Source organism: Acanthochromis polyacanthus, chromosome 21 (assembly GCF_021347895.1).
Source record: "Acanthochromis polyacanthus isolate Apoly-LR-REF ecotype Palm Island chromosome 21, KAUST_Apoly_ChrSc, whole genome shotgun sequence".
NCBI classification, from domain to species: Eukaryota; Metazoa; Chordata; class Actinopteri; family Pomacentridae; genus Acanthochromis; species Acanthochromis polyacanthus.
The window spans coordinates 29,378,341-29,399,522 of NC_067133.1; the positions used below are offsets into that span (position 1 = coordinate 29,378,341).

At 42.1% G+C, this 21,182-nt stretch overlaps 1 protein-coding gene across 1 annotated transcript; it reads left to right on the forward strand.

The window, feature by feature from the left end:
• The first annotated feature begins 16,614 nt into the window (after window positions 1-16,614).
• tob1a (transducer of ERBB2, 1a) lies at window positions 16,615-20,164 on the forward strand. The gene is made up of 2 exons (XM_022215228.2): window positions 16,615-16,876; window positions 18,002-20,164. Exon 2 carries the CDS (start codon window positions 18,200-18,202, stop codon window positions 19,223-19,225), a length of 1,026 nt encoding a protein of 341 aa, XP_022070920.1. The 5' UTR covers window positions 16,615-16,876; window positions 18,002-18,199; the 3' UTR covers window positions 19,226-20,164.
• The last annotated feature ends 1,018 nt before the right edge of the window (window positions 20,165-21,182 follow it).

A 21,182-nucleotide genomic window follows, 5' to 3' on the forward strand; every position in this document is an offset into this window, starting at 1 on the left:
GTGTGAGTTTTCATGGAAAACATGGAATTGTCTGGGTGACCCTAAACTTTTGAATGGTAGTGTATGCCCAGTGCATGTGAATGTTTTCAGGCTTGTTCGTTTGGATGGAGATCAATTTTTAAATGTTTTCAGATCTGTTATATCAGTGTGGATGTCGCCTTGGGGTTGGGTGTGCTGAAAGAGAGCATTATCATGTGTTGTGCAACCTAGAAGGAAATCAGAAGTGTTTATAGCTGTTTTGTAAGTCATCTGCAGTTTTAAAAAAAAGCTAGAAATTGTGTAACAAACAAAAAGTGAAAGTCAGACCTAGCAGATGTGTCCTGTGTCTGCAAGATGGCAGCTTGACCTGTCATAGTTTGTCTTTGTGTGGCTTAGAATAAACGCCCAGGGTGTCTTCCTTTCTTCTGCCTGGTGTATTTTGGAGTTTAAAACATAAATTAGACGGTGAATAGTTGAACAGCGCTGTCCTTCAAATCAATTTCAAACGACTTTCCTCAAGTTTCTCAGAGGCCAGGACCTCAGTCACACCCAGGGGTGAAAGTAAGCCAGTATGGTCTGGTACTGCTTACCAGCAAAAGATCTGGTGGCGGTACGTAGTACCAGAAAAAGACCCGGTGGTGGTACGCCGCTCTTCCACCGGTATCTATGGGTATGCCGGCCGGCTGCCTGCTATCGACCGTTCACTCAGCAGTACGTGAGTGCGCATGTGTATCTACTTTCCGTAACACAGTAGTAGTCTAATAGTAAATAGGTGCGCTTGATTTATTGCACTGGGACATTTCCCACAACTCATCTATAGACGTCAACAAGCGCTGCTTGCGCCGGGACGGGGCGAGCAGTAACTTACACCTGAAATTCCACACGTTCTTGTGATTGGCTGAAAAACTCCCAACAGGATTTACGGCGGTTATCATCAACAGATGCATATATTCAATAAAAACGGAGAGAAGCACAACAAAACAGTCAAGATTTTTTTTTCAAAGTAATAATGTGAGGAAAATAACCTCTTTGATTAAAGGAAAAGACAGGGACACTGAAGAAGGGTTACCACAGAAAATCAGAAACTAACTACTACTACTACTTACTACTTTAGGCCTCTGTGGAAAATCTTTTGTGTTTTGATGTTTAGTTCCATTCTGAGTGTTTGCTCGTGACCTCATGTCTGTTCTTAGAGCTTTGTATTCTGGATGTTTATCAGTGTTTCAATGAAAGCAAAAAGTTTACCATATTTTCAAGTGTTATTAATTCCTACCTATTCCACTGGCCTACAGTAAAACATTAATATGTTTTTATTTGTTTGCGTTTTAACTTTGCTATTTTAAAATGCATGAAGTCAGAGCGAGACGAGGGTTTTGGTGATAGTACCAGCAAGAATTTAAAACTACTTTCACTCCACAGAGTTCCTCCCACTTTCTCCACAGAAGTCCCCACTTGTCCTCCAAAGACATCATCTCTGTCCCCAGTATGTCAGCCAAGATTTGTGTGTCTATGTGTGCACATGTGTGTGAGAGGTCAGAGGTCAGGACAGGAGACACAACGGGCCTGTCCTACTGACTCGGTTGACACTGGAGAGGAACACCATGTGCCTCGTATGCATTTCACTCAGGATCAAAGGGCAGCTGTAACCGGTCCAGTGAGTCATGTACCACCTCTGGTCTCTGAAGTACATTTCAGATGACCGATGCAAATTTCGGAGTGTGAAGTGCAGCAGCTGGTTGCTTCCTTTAAGAAGCTGACAAGAAGATTTAGGGTGCTCGGAGTGTTGTGGAAAGGTGTCGTTTGTTGAGAGCACTTAGTTTTGGAGGCAACACCGGAACACTACAGCAAAGTGCAGAGTGTGATCGATGGAGGTATTTAGAGAGGTGCCTTGAGTGTGAGGTGAGAGCTATTTCTGAAGTGTTTTTTTGGGCCTCAATCTCAAGTTTGACATTGTTGACTTTTACAGAGTGAAAAAGCAACAATAAGAGAAACTATTCATGTGGTGTCGGTGAACAGATGAATGTTTTATTTGTGTAAGTTTAGTGTAGCCGCAATAGGAAACAAGAGAAGCACTCAGAGAGCGCAGTCCTCCTCCAAGGCTGTTCATTCCCCATTGTCAGAAATGCAGCATTTTTTTAATGCAGCATTTGTTTATTAGTTGTTGATGATCAAAAATCACAGCAACATAGAATGTGTCCATTTAATACAAATGTACCCACAAACAAGATGACCTTGTGCTGAGCACAGGCGTGTGTTCTGCATGTGCACGTTATGTACGGATACTGGATCATGTGAACTAAATATGTAGCAGGCTTTGCCTTTAATTATTTCTGGACCTATAGCCGAGAAACGTCGTTATGCTGCCACCACCGTGCTTCATATTATGATGCTGCCACCACCGTGCTTCACAGAGAGTGTTCATGATGACGTTCAGTATCTGGTATATCAGACATGGGATATGTAACATTGCTGACTGCATCAATCTGTTTTACATTCTGTTATCCAGACATAGATCATCTAAACATTCCCACCACAGAGAGGAACACCTGGGATTGGACTGTACATCAAATGCACGGTTAATGCATGAGATCTGAGCTTTCTCATGCTATTGCAGTTTGTGGAATGCAAACAAAGTGGAATGAGGTTGCAGCTTCCTTGGCTATTGTGCCACCGACTTTACCTAACAACATCCTGCATGTAGTAATCTTGACTGTATGTGGTGTAGACTTGTGCTGTGTTGAAAGCGATGCATAAACATCACTTGGGCCATCCTGGTGAGTTGCTGTCAAGACAAGTAGCCTACGTTCACATTCAGCCATGGAACTGATAAAGCAGTGGTGTCAAACATGAGGCCCGTGGGCCAAAATCGGCCCTCCAGTGGGTCCAATCCAGCCCAGGGATGACTTTGGAAAGTGTAAAAACTCCAGAGAAGACATTAACTGCACATTGGAAACTTGTCAAATTATAAATTTAAAATAATTTCTAAGCCATGACAAGTTGTTTTGATCAGGAAGTAAAATTCTAGATTGTTCATTGCTTTTTTGTTATTTTGTGTCTCATTTTCCTAATATTTTGTCGTTTTGTTTCTCATTTTTTGTCGCTTTGTTTCCTTTTTGCCTCGTTTGTGTTTTTTGACTATTTTTTTGTCGCTTTGTTTCCTTTTTTGTCTCGTTTGTGTTTTTTGACTACTTTTTTGTCACTTTGTTTCCTGCTATTGTCATTTTTGTCTCATTTTTGGTGCTTTGTAACTTTTTTGTCTCTTTTTTGTTTTGTTTCGTGTCATGTTTGTCATATTGTGTCTTCTTTTTGTTGTTTTTTTTTGTCTTTAATTGTCTGACTTTTGTTGTTTTGATCATAGAGTAAAATACTAAATCATTCAGTTCCAGATGACTAAATGTTTTGTGTCTTTGTAGATCAACTTTGATCTGGAAGTTCTAATGTTTGAATGATAAACTGAGACATAATGTTGTTGAAATTTAATTAAATTTTCTCAAGAAAAAAAGATAATTCCTTGAATGTGAATATTTTTGAGAATATTTTTGTACTAAAACAAAGCAAAAATTTGGAGTTGTGGTTATTTATAGGTTATTATGCTGTGATTTTACTGGTCCGGATCACTGGAGATCAAATTGGGCTGAATGTGGAACCTGAACTAAGGTGAGTTTGATGCCCCTGGACTAAAAGAAAAGAGTAACAGAAGAAGTATTCATGAAGTAAAAGCCTGACAGTGACAGTGAGGGTGCATTACTAAACTGTGATGTGGCGCTTTGATTTATGCTTGGTATCCTAAAAAAAATGTAATTCCTAATACAATCATGAGAAAATAAGTCAAAGCTAGACTTTTCCTTTACTGACTGTTTCAACTTTATGCAAAACACACAAACACACACACACACACACACACACACACACACACACACACACACACACACACACACACACACACACACACAAACACACACACACACACACACACACACACACACACACACACACACACACACACACACACACACAGATGATTCATCGGAGCTGCTGTCTATTATAATCTAGTCTGTTTGCCTGCATCCTGATTTGCATTCACGGCCAGTCGCTTTGCCATCTGATATTTGTTCACCTCGTTGACTCCACAGGACAGCAGCTAAATAAAGGAAAGGTTAATGTGCTGTACTCGTTTTAAGTATGCATCAGCCACTCCGTGATGCCGTATCTGTTTCCAAAACAGGTACAACCAATAGCTGTTGGAAGTCACGCTGCCACGGTGTGTGTTTGTGTGTACGTGAGCATGTTACTATGCTGCTGTGTGACTCATCGATAAGGCAGCAGGAGATCCAGCATAGATCTGCACACACACACACACACACACACTCACACTCATTGTGCTGAGAGGAGAGAGGAGGGAGATGTCTGGAAACACTGCAGCAGAGTTTATGTACTGTAAAGTGGTACACTGTGTCTGCTCCAACCAGATGCACCGCGGGGCAAAGTGTTTGTAAGTCCCCAGCCTGACATAAAGACTTGTGTAAAGAGCCATATACCCAGAGCTACTTCTACCCACGACGACGTAATCTCCCTCAACGCACAGTCCTTCCAGGGAGGAAATATCTTAAATAATTGATTTGTTTTAGAATCCGATACAACAGAATTTATATTTGATAGAGTGCACAAATGAATGTGAGAGTTTTACTGGAAACAAGCAAAGAAAAAGTTTCCTTAATGCATCGTTTGCTAATAAATAAACCAACATTTCTTACAGTGAAAGGCGATCTGTATGCAGAGGTGCTCTCGGGTTATTGTGTCTCCTCATATATTGGGAGCAGCTGCTTCACATGACTTCGGGGTAAAGCAGAGGCACACTGTTCTCATTCTTATCGCTCCCTTTAATTCTGGCTCAGGCCCAGAGCCAAAAGAACAGACGAATCAGGGGCTGGCCATCGGTCAACATGCTGATGATGTGGACGCTGCCGTGGAATATGAACCAACGGAGCAAATCTTATCTCCGCCGATAAGGATTGCATTTGCAAAATCATAACTGTGCTGGATCCGAGTTAATTGGATTCATGAATGAGTGAATCGCTAATCAGAGAAATGCCACAGCTTCTAATAAAGGAGCTGTTTATTTTTGCATTCGTGCCCCCCACCCACCCTCATCCTCTCCCTTCTGTGCTCATGTGCTTATTGAACAACGTCCTTGCCCTCAAATGACTGGGTTACAGCGGAGATTAGTAATGTTTCTTCTGCATGTTTTGGCATGAAAATAGTCTAAAATGACTGGAAAACGATCCAAAATCAGTCAGAGCTTCTTTCAAATTGTTAAAAGTGATCCAGAATGACTGAAAATTTGCAGAATGACGCTAATTTTGTCCAAGATGCTTTAAAAAGCATCAAACATTACTCAAAATTGGTCTAAAATGAACAAAACAAAAGTTGTTGAAAATTTAAAAAATCTTCCCGAAATGATTTCAAAATGCACAAAACAACTTAAAAATTGGCCAAAAATTACTTAAATCTGTTCAGAATGAACCGAAAACTTTAAAAAAACTGACTGGAAACATGCAGACAGACATAACAACACGGTCTCACGGGGATTCGTGAAACTGTCACGTCAGTTTTTGTTTCGACCGGGCTGGACATAAATGGGTTTAGAAGCAGAGTGCTCTAACTCACAAAAAAACACCAGACTGAGCCTCGCATCATTTCTGTAAGATTTGATATTAATGTTCTAGATTTACGTGGTTTAGTAGATTTCCTAACCCACAACCCAATTATAGTGTTACAATGGAGCTTTGAATGTCAGATCATTCTTTAAAACATGAAAATCTGAACCCATTTTTCTCCTAAACTACAGAAAGTGAGTCAGACCACTCTGCTTCCAAACCCTTATTGACCGAGATGCTTCAAAAATGATCCAAAATTATTCAAAATGCTGGAATAAAACTCTGTTATTTTCTGATCGGCTCGTAAATAATTCAGTTTTAGGGATCTTCAAAGAATTTAGAGAAACACATGAAGTTAACTTGATATTCACACTTTGCTGTCTTTAAGGGGAAAACATTTGCATTTTCAACACAGCGGTGCACAGACTCAAATGAACATCCATGTTGTCCTCATGCATCTCCACCAAGGAAGGACAGAGTTATGTGACAATCACTGTCTGTCTGTCTGCCTGTCTGTCTGTCTGTCTGTCTGTCTGCCTGTCTGTCTGTCTGTCTGTCTGCCTGTTAGCAACACTACTCAAAAATGGAGTAATGGATTTGGATGAAAGCACGGTGGTGGTAGTATCATGACTCGTCTTGGCAATAGGCCCTGGAATAATTAAAGATACTGTAAATGTACAGGGTAAAGGAGTTATGTGATGATCAGCTTATGCCTGCCTGCCCATCCGTCCGTCCGTCCATCTGCCTGTCTGCCTGTCTGCCTGTCTGTCTGTCTGTCTGTCTGTCTGTCTGTCTGTCTGTCTGTCTGTCTGTCTGTCTGCCTGTCTGTCTGTCTGTCTGTCTGTCTGTCTGTCTGTCTGTCTGTCTGTCTGCCTCTCTGTCTGTCTGCCTGTCTGTCTGTCTGTCTGTCTGTCTGTCTGTCTGTCTGCCTCTCTGTCTGCCTGTCTGTCTGTCTGTCTGTCTGTCTGTCTGTCTGTCTGTCTGTCTGTCTGCCTGTCTGTCTGTCTGTCTGTCTGTCTGTCTGTCTGTCTGTCTGTCTGCCTCTCTGTCTGCCTGTCTGTCTGTCTGCCTGTCTGTCTGTCTGTCTGTCTGTCTGTCTGTCTGTCTGTCTGTCTGTCTGTCTGTCAGCAACATCACTCAAAAACAGATTTGGATGAAATTTTCAGGGAAGGTCAGAAATGACACAAGGACCAAGTGATCAGATTCTGGCAGTGATGCAGCTTATAGTCTGGATCCACGGATTTGTTAAAGATTTCTGTATCATCACTGTAACCATGACAACCAGTGAACACTACATCATCTGATTGTGATCCTGCTACAAATCCACTGCTGAGGCCCACGAATGTTTATTAAACTTCCACTGTGAATAATTCCTACTTTTTAAAGAACATTTTAAAGTCATTTGGACCCATTTTTAGTATATTTTTATTCTTAGCCATCCTAGACAATTAGTTTATTTTGGACAGGTTTTGAACAGTTAAGGAGGATTTTTTGAGCAAGTTCTGGACAAATTTAAGTAATTTCTAATTATTTTGCACATATTTCGGGTCATTTTTGACAAATTTTGTTAACATTTATAGAACAGACTTATTTTATGAGGTCAAATTTAAGTCATTTTGTACATAGTTATTGTATTTAATTATTTTTGGAACCCTTCTAAGCCATCCTAGATGTTTAACTCATTTTGGAAAGATTGTGAACAGAAAAAGAAGATTTTTTTGAGCAAGTTCTGGACAAATTTCTGATCATTTTGGACAAATGGGCAGATGTGTTAAAGATTTCTATATCACTGCGAGATAGCGACATGGCGTCACTGTAACCATGACAACCAGTGAACACTACATCAGCTGATTGTGATCCTACTACAAATCCACCTCTGAGGACTTATCAGGACTTATCCATCAGAAATGATCCAAGGAACAACTGATTAAACTGTGAGGATGTTTCTGAGTCCCATCAGTTCACACAATTCAGTATCCGTACATAACGTGCACATGCAGAACACACGCCTGTGCTCAGAGCAAGGTCATTTTGTTTGTGGGTACATCTATATTAAATGGACACATTCTATGTTGCCGTGATTTCTGATCACAGCGATTTTTTTTCAAGATTTCTTCCGCTGGAAATGATACGAGGACTGAGCAGCGTTGACGGAGTCCTGCGCTGTCTGAGTGCTTTTCTTGTTATTAAATGGACTCATATGTGCATGACAAGACCTGATTTGCTCCATGTGACGGAGTGGTTGATAACAAGCTGAATAATCTTATAAAACAGGCAGAAAATTTCAAGACGATAGGCATGGTGTATGAAGCTGTACACACAGAATGTCATCTGAAGCCAGATGAGGCTGCTGCTGGAGCGTGGACACTTCATCTCCAAGGATTAAAACATGCACAGACTGCCGAGGTTTCTGGTGCTGTGAGGCCAGCGAGAGATACATGAATGTGTCTGTGTGGGGGTTTAAATTTACAGATTCAACAAAGTATTTTTTCCACAGCCTCCCTCCCTCCCTCCTCGCGTTGAACACAACACTGAGATTGTTTTTTCCTCCATCCTCCGTCCTCCTCCTCTGTTGTCTGCCTCCATCTCTCCTCTCATCTATCAGCCAGACTTCTCGACAGTCGGCCCCTGCTGTTTACATTTAATCTCTCTCTGTGAATCCTAATTGCACGCTGTGTCTTTCCGGGGTCACTTCTAATCAGAATTATGATAAGTGCATGGGACTCAAAACCTCCTGAAGTCTTTCTGATCTCCAGCTCTTCTCCTTTTGATGACTCTGCTGTTTGAAAAGTAAAATTGATTTTGCTCTCCAGCGATGCACATAAATAATTTGTAGTTGTTGTTTTCCTACCATTTTTTTTCTATCTGTGTGGCCGCTTGGTTTCGTTTCACTGTAAGACCCCCACTTGTTCCTCCCAGCTGTCCTTTATGCCTCCGGATTTCCTCCTTCTCGTTCCATTCTCACACCTCTGCACTCTTTCAACCCAGAGACTATTACTTTCCCAACACTCCAGAGTCACACTAAGCACTAAAATGTGCCTTTAGGAACCCAGTCACAAGTTAAAAGCTGGGAATGTAAGTGTGAACGCACTGGGAACAGAATTCCTTGAGCCACATATGGAGGTGACACATGTGGCCACAAATGCCGTGAGTAACGTCCAAACGGAAAGCCTGATAAGGTGTAAGTTCATACATGTCGAGGAGCTCTTTACGAGCCAAAAACAGCAGAAGTGAAAAGGTAGAGGCAGGTCTGTCTTGTTTTGATTTTGAGTGCTGGTCCTGGTTTACAGCATGTGAGGGTTTTTTTATTTTATTTTGCATACTGAGCAGGGAAATGAAATCCAATCAAGGGGACACTCGAGAGACGTTTGAGACATTCTGATGCCAGGTGTGACAGACTGCAATCTCCCTCAAATGAATCCAAAACCAATCTGGACATATTTCAATGCATTCAAAATATTGCAGGCACCGTAATGGGAGCCGAGGAAAAGATTTTGCCATCTTTATAGCTGGAAATGGAGGAAGCTCTGATTTTTTAAAACAGAAAATATGCACCAACATTGATTATGATTAGAAATCCAAGCTACAAAATAAAGCAGTCATAAAGGTTTAAAGGATAGATATAAGCTCAGTTTGGTGTATAAAAACCTACAAGAGTTCCAATAAATAGACTTAAAAGTGGTCAGCAAACCTGATTTAATTGGTCTGAGGATCTCAAAGTGCATACCCGTGTGTGAAATATGAAAAGAGCAGAGATACAGCTGGGAGATGAACCGTGGATGACCTTAAATGTAATCAGCAAAATCTTAAAACATACGGGAAGCCGGTCTCAAAAGACTACAACCCTGATAGTATCTCCTGGTTCTATTAAAAAATAAAACCTGGCTGCTGTGTTCTGTACAGCCTAAAGTTAATTAATGGATTTTTAGTTCAGGAAGGCAAAAACAATGAGATAAAAGCATTAAAAACAGTGTATCAAATGGAAAAGCATCCTAAATATCAGAGCAGTGTAGTTTCTCAAGGTCTCATCCAGCTATGCTACTATGCTAACGGGGATAGCAGTTTTCCTCTTTAATCAGTGTCTCTATATTTAAGAAGATAATTTGCCTTCTTCATCCTCAGGTATAGATGAGGTCAAGGATTTTTGAAGAAAGCTTAAATATGAAGCAAATATTTATAGTATAATTCTACAGGGACATAAAAACCACTCAGTTATCTGATGCTATCTGCACCATGAGAGCAGAAATGTGATTCAGTTCCCTCCAGTAGCAACATTTTCTACAGCCTCAGTTTGGAAGAGATGCTTCATTTTCCTCATTACAAAGTAAACAAATGGAAAAACATCCAAAATAGTTTCTGTTGTCAGAAAACCCTCACAATCCAATCCTTTAAATTGACAAATTAATCTGCAAGTGCACGGAAAATAAATAGACTTCTTGTTGAATTTTAGCTGCACAGAAAATTACAAAACATTAAGAATCATTTGCAGAGACTATAACACAATATAACCCTATAGCCTAAAAAGTCCTTTTCATTTAATGGTGTAAAAAGTGTTTTTAAAGAAATAAGAGTTTAAAATAATATCAGAAGTAGACTTAAAAGTGGTGAACAAACCTGATTTCATACGTGTGTGTGAAATATTAAATATATATTAAGAGATACAGCTGGGACCATGGAGGACCTTAAACATAATCAGTACAGGACCACAGGAGGAAAAGATTGTGTTAAACATTACAACAGTAACTTTGTTGGGGGGGGGAAGTGTTTTGCAAAAATGCATCTTAAAGAGCATTTCCTGTTTCAGTGACAGAATTTTTGCACAAATATTGACCAAACTGTCAAAAATGATTTAAGGAGGTTTTCCCTCACGTTGGGATTTCATCGGCTACCCAGATTCTTCCTCGTCTGACCCACAGAAAACCACAGGAATTAGTCTGATTCCAAAATGTTGCAAGCATTTACCACCGAATCTTCATTCCAGCTCTGGACCAAATCCAGCAGCACCTGACCTTTGTTCTAAAAAGCCTGTGGATTAACTTACTATGCAGAATGCAAGAAGACCAAAAAAATACAGAAAGGCTGATTCAGCATCCATCCATCCATCTATAAACTGCTTAATCCTCATTAGGGTTGTGGGGGGGCTGGAGTCCATCCCAGCTGACTGAGAGTGAAGGTTCACCTGGACAGGTAACAGTCTGTCACAGGGCTACACACAGAGACAAACAATCACACTCACATTCACACCTACAGATCATTTAGAATCATCAATTAATCTCAGCGTGTTTCTGGACTGTGGGAGGAAGCCGGAGAAAACCCACGCATGCACAGGGAGAACATGCAAACTCCATGCAGAAAGATCCCAGGAAGGCCGGAATACAAACTGGGGAGCCTTAATAACAAATAACAATGTGCAATATTATAATTTAAGTTGTATTCTAATTTATTACCCTGGTTTAAACAAATTTTTTTACACAGTACTTCGTTTAACTTACTTTACACGGTACTTCTTTTACTTATAAAAACATTTTTATTTGGAATTTCTCAGATTTAGATTTGTATATTTATTCTTTTACTCTCTGTTGTTGCTGCGAGGCACTGTAACTCTGTTCACCACATTAAATTCCTTATGTGTACTCGCTCGGAAATGAAGGTTTTTCTGATTCTGATCTTCTAGCTGCGAGGCGACAGCGCTAACAACACTCAACAACATTCAATTTAAACATTTCTTCTTGTTTTTTTACTTGAAGAAAAAGCATATTTTTAAAAAAGTATTCCAAATTTAAGACTAATTATCTTGTCTGTAAAATCCACATCGTCACCATTTGCCAGGTGGGCTGGTATAGCAGCTGTCAGTAATTGATAATGCAGTGTACTCCTTTAGATGAACATGCTGCAGAGGGTCCACCAGGCTGTCTTTGTTTACCATTAAGACTGCCAACTTGGAGCGCGTCCAGCCCTGCTGTTAAAGACTCACGTGGAAAACGTAGCAGACCAGGCAGGGGACCCTCCAGCCTTCCACTCAGATCCTGTGCACGCTGTGAGCGAGTGTTTGGTCTTCTAAATGAAGGAGCCTGCGTTAGAAAGTCATGAGTGATCGGGTAGAGGGAAGAGAGCCCAGGTAAAAAATGTGAAGTAATCAACATAATGTCAGGTACTAAACCGCACAAAGTGATGCGCCTTGTCACCGCCACGGATAAATCAAAAAAACTCCCCTGCACCTTCTCTTATCTTTCCATTAGCTATCCATGTCTCATTACTAAATTGATTCTCCACGTCCTTGAGGAGCTGGGGGTGTCGCTCTATCATTTCAGACAGTATATGTGCACTGAGACTGTGTGTGTGTGTGTGTGTGTGTGTGTGTGTGTGTGTGTGTGTGTGTGTGTGTGTGTGTGTGTGTGTGTGTGTGTGTGTGTGTGTGTGTGTGTTGCTTCGGTACATACAGAGCACGTGCACCACTGCCATACCAACCACCTCCCTTCATTCTTCCTTTGCATTTCAAATCACGAAGTCTCAGGGGTGGCGACGAAATCAAGAGAAGAGAATTAGCTTAGAAATAGCTCATGTATGATAAACCAAGTGACGGGAACATACAGTCCTGGAATAGTCCTGGACCTGCTCATCGGTGCATGTGAGTGTAGGGAGAGACGTTAGTCACTCAGTGGTGCTTCTCTTTTTGTTGAACGGACGTTAAAGCAGAGCTGCAAGGTCAAAGAGGGAGAAACGGGGATGAAGATAAGGAGGAAGGTATAGAAAACAAAAGAACGTGCAGCAGAGGAGCCTCACTGAATTTTCAGCTCAGAGACACAACTTGAATATAAATCGTCAGTAAAAGCAGTTATGAAACTGAAACAATGGATGCTTCTGCGTATAATTAGTCATTTAAAAAAAGCAGGACATATATGACATATGACTTTCTAAATATAGCATCATTCATTTGCTCATGGAATAACAACACAGGCAGAGCGTGCACACACAGCGTGCACACACAGCGTGCACACACAGCCAGGATGAAGAGGTTTCATTTATTTAGTGCTTTTGAAACTGACCATGGATCAATAATGAGCTATTTCACACAGCTTAGACTTGATTATATTAGGATTCTTTTGTGCTTTTCTTCTTTCCATCCCTCCCTCCTCTCTCTCTCTCTGCAGATGGCGAATAGATCTATTGATGTTGCCCAAACGGCCTGCCATCGGATGAATTATGTAACAGCCTCAGTGGGTTATGAAGGCGACCGTGCAGGAGAAAAAGTAGTTATGCTGCGGTCGTGACAACTGATAACATAACCTCAGTATTTACATATACCGTGCCGTGTACATGCAGGCTGTGTGACTCACTGCAGGCAACCGGTGCATGAGCTTTAATGGAAGGAGCTGACAGACTGTTCCAGAGCAAAAACAGAGCAAGAATCTGTCGTCTCCCTGATAACACCATAAACTGTTGCTGTAAACACTCGTGAAATTTGGTTAATGAGGTTTCATACTGGTGTGGTCACTTCATTTTTTTAGGTTAAACGTTCAGGATTAAAGCCAGAGACACACTGCCTGGTGCCGGGTAATCTTCTGTGCCAGTTTAGCTGCTAACACTAATGCTAAGTGAGGCTGATGAACTCAAGGTCTTGTGTTGCCATGCTACCATGCTAATGGAGATCTCTGACTGCCAGTTTTCCCTTCTAATCAATGTCTATATCTTCAAGAACATAATTAGGCTTTTTCATCCTGCGCCCAGCTCACGCACAGTGGAGGTCAAAGATTTCTGAAGCAAATATGTATTGCATAATTCTACGGGGGTAAATAAAGTCGCTCAGTTATCTAATGTTTTGTGCAACAGAAATGTGATTCAGTTCCTTCAGATGGTGGCATTCTCTACCTCAGCTTTCATTTTGGCACTACAAAGACAAAAAGATCCACAAAAATAAGAAGTCTCGCTGCCAGCGTAGCACCCACAGTATTCCTCTGCCGTTCTCTCCGTCTCCTTCGTCTCACCCACCACTTCATTTGCTCTTCAAAGCCAGAGCGGAGCATCTGTCTATTACGAGGAGCCCACGGCGCTCTGCAGAGTTGTGTTAAGTAATAACAACCAGTGACGTCAAAGCCTCTGTGTCTGAGCTGAAGGGAGGGAGGGAGGGTGAGGGGGCGAACGGGGGATAAAAGGGAAGGGAAGGGAGGAGGGGAGGCAGACATGGAAGTGTGTGAGAAATCTCCTTTTACTTGTGTGTCAGTCGCTCCTCTCTTGTTTATGTGCCACGAGAACTGCACATAAACAGTCTGCAGGAAATGGGATTTTAATCTCCAGTCTTAAACACAGATGCGGTTTAAGAAAAAAAAACACATTAACTGCTGTGATTGTTTTCTTCCTTCTTTAGAGGAAGTGGATCATAATGCAATGCCACACACCTGTCAGGACGCCGTCAGTTTATGTGTTGTCAGGGTGGGATCAGGCGTGTTTTACTGCAGTTGGGTTGAGGTCCTGTGACAACGCCACTTATGCAACGCCACCGTTTTTGTTAAAGGTGACCTTCAGTCCGCTGAGAAATGGGTTAGTAGATATGCAGACACCCAACACCTTCTCCTCAGTTCTCTGTTGTGCTCATAAAGACACAACAAAGCCCTCGTGAACTGAGTTTCCGCAAAGAAGCACTGAAAATGAGCATTCATCTCAATCCTGGATCAGCAGCTCTGACTGACTGGGGGATTAGAGTTCTTAGGGTGTTACACGGGTGGATACATTAGACTAATGATTAAAGGATTACACCTAAGACAATATAGCAGCCTTAGCATTGCCTCATTTTTGCTGCTGACCTTGCTCTGTCTGTGCTATTTGTTGCCACTGCAAACAGTGCAAGGCGTAACGCACCAAGGAAGGATCACACACTATATGTAAATGCCATACCAAAAAAAGCAGCTAGCGGAGAATGCTTGCGTGGCAATGATCCAAGAGGACATGTGACATTAGATCTCGCTGAGCTGTTTACAGTAAAAGCAACCTAGAAGGCCTCGTCAGGACGGTGGAAGTCACAGTGCTGCTGGCAGCCGGCCGACTCGCTCTCCCACCCACTTCCACTGCGAGGGAGATTGTGAATCTGAATCTACGAGGCAATGTCAAAGCACATAATCCCTCCTCTACTCCAGCTCCCTGCCTGACCTGTCATCTGTATTGTGCGTTTGATGCCCAACAGCGCTTTCCAACAGAGGCCCTTCTTCTACATATTTACGGCTCACATGACTCCGCTCGGCAAACTTAAGTGCTTCAGGAATGTGTAGAAGTTCACTCTGTTGGTTGTTTTCCTGAGAAAATAGGATACACAGCGATACACACATTCAAGCCTATTTTCAGGCTGGAATGTGTGGTGTTTGCCTTTAAATGATTTCAGTCAATCAATCAGATAAAATGAAACACAAAGTGGTTTAAAAAAACTTTAAAAAATACAGTTAAACAGTGCAAAGAACCCCATCACCATAAGAATTATCAATAAACTGACTGAGGAACTGAGTAATCGCTGTCTGAAATAACACACATTACTGTTCAGAAGTTTGGGCTCATCCAGACAATCCCATGTTTTCCATGAAAACTCCCACTTTTTTCCATGTGCTAGCATAACTGCACAAAGGTTTTCTAACCATCAATGAGCCTTTCAGCACCATTAGCTAACACAATGTAGCATTAGAACACAGGAGTGATGGTTGCTGGAAATGTTCCTCTGTACCCCTATGGAGATATTCCATTAAAAATCAACTGTTTACAGCTACAATAGTCATCTACCACATTAACAATGTCTACACTGGATTTATCATATATTTAATGTATTCTTCATGGGAAAAAAACAGCTTTTGTTTCAAAAATAGAGACATTTTAACCCTAAACGCTTGAACAGTACTGTAGATGAATTCACGATGCTCTATATTAGCTCCAAATTGGTTATAGAGGGTAATATTCCTATTTGTTGACTTGATTGTGTGGTATTTGGCTCTAAGTGACTGCCATCCTTGCTTTTATCTTTGTTCTATAGATAGATAGATACATAGATAGATACATAGATAGACAGACAGACATAGGGTGCCCAAAGTGCTGGTATTCACAAAAAAAGCTGCAAAAATAGTTGGTATTTGCAGCAACAGGTGAATAATTGCTGATGTTTACACTAAAGTAGAGAAAAGCACAAACAGGTGGTGAACTTTTACTCATTACTGTTATTATTCTGACTGTAAATGAGCATTAGTGCAGCAGCAGCAGTGACTTCCCTCCACCTGTGTGTGTGTGTGTGTGTGCGTGCGTGCGTGCGTGCGTGCGTGTGTGTCCATGCACTTTAAATTTGGCAACAGCGTGCGTTCAGCCTAGCGATGACGTGCACAGCCTGCATCAGCACCTTGGATACGAGCACACCATTCACCGTAGGGCTCCTGCCCCGTTTTGGACCAATCAGCGGCCGTGTTTTCCAGATAGCGCTCAGCACCACCCACACTGCTGCCAGCTGTATTGTTCCGCTGTAGGGAATCTCCTCTCAGGCAAACACTCACAGCTCCTACAGGTCACTAAAAGCTCAGAAATACATCATGGTAGAATAAAGTGTTGCTTAATTAAATACATTCTCTTATTATGAGGGTTAAACCACCTTATATGAGCCTTAATTGAATAAAAGATGATGCTTATTTTATATTTCTTTTACTATTTGCTCAGGATTTCTCTTTATATAAGATAAGTTTCGCTCCCAGCATTAATTATTTTCGCCTTTTGCTGTCAGCACAGACCTAGGTTATCTCTGACGCAAGCCGTCATCACAGGCGTCTCTCCCATTTCACAGGATCATATGTCCCCAGATTGGCAGCGCCGCTCGACCAATCGGAGCCCGGATCGCTCGACGCTCAGGGGGCGGGACTGCCGCTCGCAGCCAATCGCAGCCGCTCGTATTGTTTTGACCTCTGAAGCCGCATCACCGCCCACCTCGTGTCCATGGCGGAGGGAGGCTATAAATACAGGCGGAGCGGCTACAGAAGGGGACGAAGTTGCGAAACTCCCGAGTAGGAGGGAGCTACTCTGCAAAGCCTGCTGAAAAAAAAGAGGAAAAAACGCAAAAATAACCTTAAAAATACAGAAACGCCAATCCTCCGAAAAAATCTACATGTACTGGAATACTCTTTTTGTAATATATTCTATGTGAAGAAAGTATTTATACTTTTTTTTCTACTTGCACTAACTAACGGTACTTCAGAACTACTGAGAATCTTTATTTTTTACAAAAAGTAAGTATATTTGTATTTCTTCTTATTTCCTGGTGTTGCTGTGACTGTGGCTCGATTCATTTCTTAATAAGCTGATTTGCTGCGTCAGTCCACGAAGTTAGGGAGGGGTGTGTGTACTAGTGTATTTGTGTATTTGTATATTGTCTATTTCATATTTTCCAGCGTAAAGAGCGTCTATTTCCTGACACAGGCTGGGAATGATGAGCTCTAGAATTTTCTGTGAGTCCCAAAACGTCCAGTGGTGTCAGTACAGGCTGTAACAGTGCTGCAGTTTGTGTGGCAGTGCAACAATATCCTCTTTATTAAGCTGAATTTGCAGTTCAGAGTACACGTTGCGAGTATTTTTCCCTGTTTCTTCCCATATTGGGATTAAAACTGCGAGGCAGCAGCTTCAACAAGTTAACTCTGTCCTTCAACCGAGCTCTTATCAGTGCCACAGGATTATTCTGGCAGCTTTTATTTGCTTAAATTCGCCTTCATGCTTCATATATTTGCACTATGATTCTGTTTAATCAGCACAGCTCGTTTTAAAACGGTTAAACCTGATCATAGTTCGTTAATTTTTGCGTTTGTTTAAAATATAGGAATCCCTTTAGATATAACCAGTCCCCCGTGACTCTGTTGTAAACCTCTGAAATCCACCCAGCTCTGTTTTTTTTAACCATCAGACGTTACAGACCAACTATTTTACTCTGCTAAGTTAATTTGTTAATCAAATGCAGCTGTAGTTTTCCTGAAGGAGGCTATCTGCTAACCTATTATGTAAGAGGATTCCCAGTTCTAGTGAGCTTCATGTGCCCAATGCCTACCTTTTTTCTTTCTTTCTTTCTTTTTTTTTATATTTAGCTGAATGTTGGTGTCAGATAAACCAGAAGTAAAGCCTGATCGCAGATCAGTTGGCTCTGAGTTAATATTTTAGCGTGCTGCTGGCAGTTGTCTGTCTGTTCCTGAGGGATTCTGCTTTGGGTCTGTGTTGTGTGACATTTAACTTGTACATCTCTGTAAAACTACAACATGCCTCAGTACTTGTTTAATAATTAACCTGAGCTGTAGATTTAAAGAGCATGAACAGCATGGTCCTCTTATTTATGATTTTTTTCCCCCTCTCTCTACCGATTGTTGCAGGAAAATCATTATCACACCCTGTGGAAGGACGCCACTTATCCAGAACCAGCACTTTTGATTTTGAGCCTGTTTCATCGCCATCCTGCCTGGAATTTCATCTGTGTTGCCAAACACGGATAAACAAAGCAGACCCGGTGGACGCAGTCAAGGTCAGACACAACTATTCTCCACACACCTGGTAGACTTCAGCAGTCAGCTATGCAGCTTGAAATCCAAGTAGCTCTCAACTTCATCATCTCGTACCTGTACAACAAGCTGCCGAGGCGGCGGGTCAACATTTTTGGCGAGGAGCTGGAGCGGCAGCTGAAGCAGAAATACGAGGGACACTGGTACCCGGACAAGCCATACAAGGGCTCAGGATTCCGATGCATCCACGTGGGGGAGAAGGTGGACCCTGTGGTGGAGAAGGCAGCCAAAGAGAGCGGCCTGGACATTGAGGATGTTCGCAACAACCTGCCCCAGGACCTCAGCGTGTGGATTGACCCCTTCGAGGTGTCCTACCAGATCGGGGAGAAGGGCCCGGTCAAGGTGTTGTACGTCGACGACACCAACGAAAGTGGAGCTACTAATGGAGGGCTCGATTTGGACAAGGAGATCAAGAACAGTTTCAACCCGGACGCGCAGGTCTTCATGCCCATCAACGAGCCGGTGAACGGCGCCTCTCCGGGCTCCAGCTCGCCCTCTCCTCCTTTCGGCCACTCGGCGGCGGTCAGCCCCACCTTCATGCCGCGCTCCACGCAGCCTTTAACCTTCACAACGGCCACCTTCGCTGCCACCAAGTTTGGCTCCACTAAGATGAAGAGCAGTGGACGCAACAACAACAACAACAACGGAGGCGGCGGTGCTGGGAACAAGGTGGCCCGTACCTCTCCCACCAACCTGGGCCTGAATGTGAACAGTCTCCTGAAACAGAAAGCCATCTCCACCTCCATGCACTCTCTGTACGGGTTGGGCCTGGGAGCGCAGCAGCACCAGAAGCCCTCGGCCCTGTCCCCCAACGCCAAGGAGTTTGTGTTCCCCAGCCTGCAGGGCCAGGGCAGCCAGAGTGCTCTGTTCCCCGGGGACAGCTCGCTCAGCCTCAGCCCGCTGCAGTACAGCAATGCCTTCGATATGTTTGCGGCCTACGGTGGCCTTAACGACAAGTCCCTTATGGATGGCTTGAATTTCAGCTTAAGCAACATGCAGTATTCTAACCAGCAATTCCAGCCAGTCATGGCCAACTAGTACACGTGAAGGTACTACTTAAGCTACTACTTCATACAGAAACGACCAGAGATAATGTGATGGGGAGAAACACATGCACATTTTGAAAAATAAAAAAAAGTGTAAACAAGAACAGAATGTCAAGAATAAAAGGAAAAAAACCGACTTGTCACCTGTAAGATCTAAGTTACGAGTCAAAGAGCATGAGCCCGAGGGTGAATTACTTTGCCCCCTTGAGTTATACTTGTTTTTTTGTTTTTTTCTCTTAAACAATGAAGCTTGTAGTACAAGATGTCCAAGCTTGGTTACGTAAACTTCAACATGCATCATTGTTATTTCTTTTGCCAACCAAGCACAAAATATTTTTTTTATGTGACTGTTTTAAGATATAAAAAAAGACAAAAAAAACAACCCACCACCACAAGTCATGGCCTCTTTCAGTATTTAAACATAACTGGACAACGCCAATTTGTCAAGAAGTTGGCATAAATAAGTGGGATTTCCTGGTCTTTTTCTAATTGTATAATTTAATTTAGTACAGAGTTTGTAAAATATCAGAGTATCTATTGTTTTTACGACATGGTATTGCATTTATATCTTTTTACTACTCCAGTGATCTGTGATGGCTGCAGCAACTTTATGTTTTCTTTTTTTATTGAAATTATAAAATGAATCCATCTTAAAAACATTGACTATTCTAAAGATTGTGTACAGAATATTCCGTAGTGGTGGGATTTAAGAATATTTGCTTTTTTGAAACACATAAGAGTTGTATTTTCTGTTAAGAGTTTAAAGATTTTTGCTATATTATGGACAAAATGTAATCGTATATTAATTTTGTACCTACATTGTGCAATACTTGATAAAACAAACGGTATAACAAAGTATTCGGAGTCAGTGTCTTACATGTTAAGAGGGACTGATAGTTTATTAAGTTTGTATTAAAAAGCTTGAAAATAATTCCGCTTCTTGACTTTGTCGTTGGTTTTTGTGCTCTGAGTCGGTGGAGGCAGGTCTGGAAGGAGAATATGTCGAGAATTTTGGTGTTTTTCTAACGTGTTGGGACAGTCTTCTGCCTTGGAGTCATAAAAAAATCAGGTTTTTCCAAACATTGCTCTTCATTTTAGATGACGTAGGTGCTTTGGTGTGCTCCTAGTATTAATACTTTTGAGGGAGAGACTGCAGGTTTAGCTCATTACAGTCAGGTTTCAGAACAACATATATACTACATACTGCTTTAATTTCCTCTGCCAGATATACAGCATTAGCACACCATCCCTCAGCAGCAGTTCCACTCCGTGCAGGCTGTGCTGGCTAACACTTGCCCTTGGGCCAACTGTCGTTCCACATATGGTTAGTGGGAGTGTGATTGTTTTTAGCCCGATAACCTCCTGAACTGAAGCCTGGCCTCGTATGTGTGACAGGGCTGCTGGCCAACAGGTTGCAAAACCATTTTTGGAAGCTGCACAAACCTTAAGCAGCGTACGGTAGGTGGAGGCTTTTATAGAAGACCCCAGTCTGATGAAAATACACATCTGTACAGCCTGAACCTCTGAAAAACCACCGTGCTTAGCGAGGCATGCGAGGAAAGAAAATGAGTTTTGCTAACTCTCCCTGCGTCATCGGTCCGTTGCAACAGTCTGACAGGTCACATAGACGTGTTCTTCAGTCAGAAAAAGCAGGTCTGTGGAGCTGTTAACTGTAACAGTAAAAATGGTGTTTCTGAGTGGAGCTGGAAGCTGCTCAGTCACATTTCACCCAGTGTCCCTGAGGATGTGGCCTGTTAATGGCTAACTGGAAGGACTTTCCATGCAGGCCAGAGTGAGATCTGATCATCCTCAGCATTGTAATAAAGTGGGGTTGGACAATAGCAGAATGACCGAGTGGAACGTGAGGAGCTATTCATTCATTGGGCCGTCATAAAAATCTATCATGTGGCACCTTTATAACTTTCTAGTATCTCACAGTGTCGCATAAG

Excerpts from the sequence above, each read along its gene's own strand:
- tob1a (XM_022215228.2), top strand. The coding sequence starts at position 18,200 with ATGCAGCTTGAAATCCAAGTAGCTCTCAACTTCATCATCTCGTACCTG.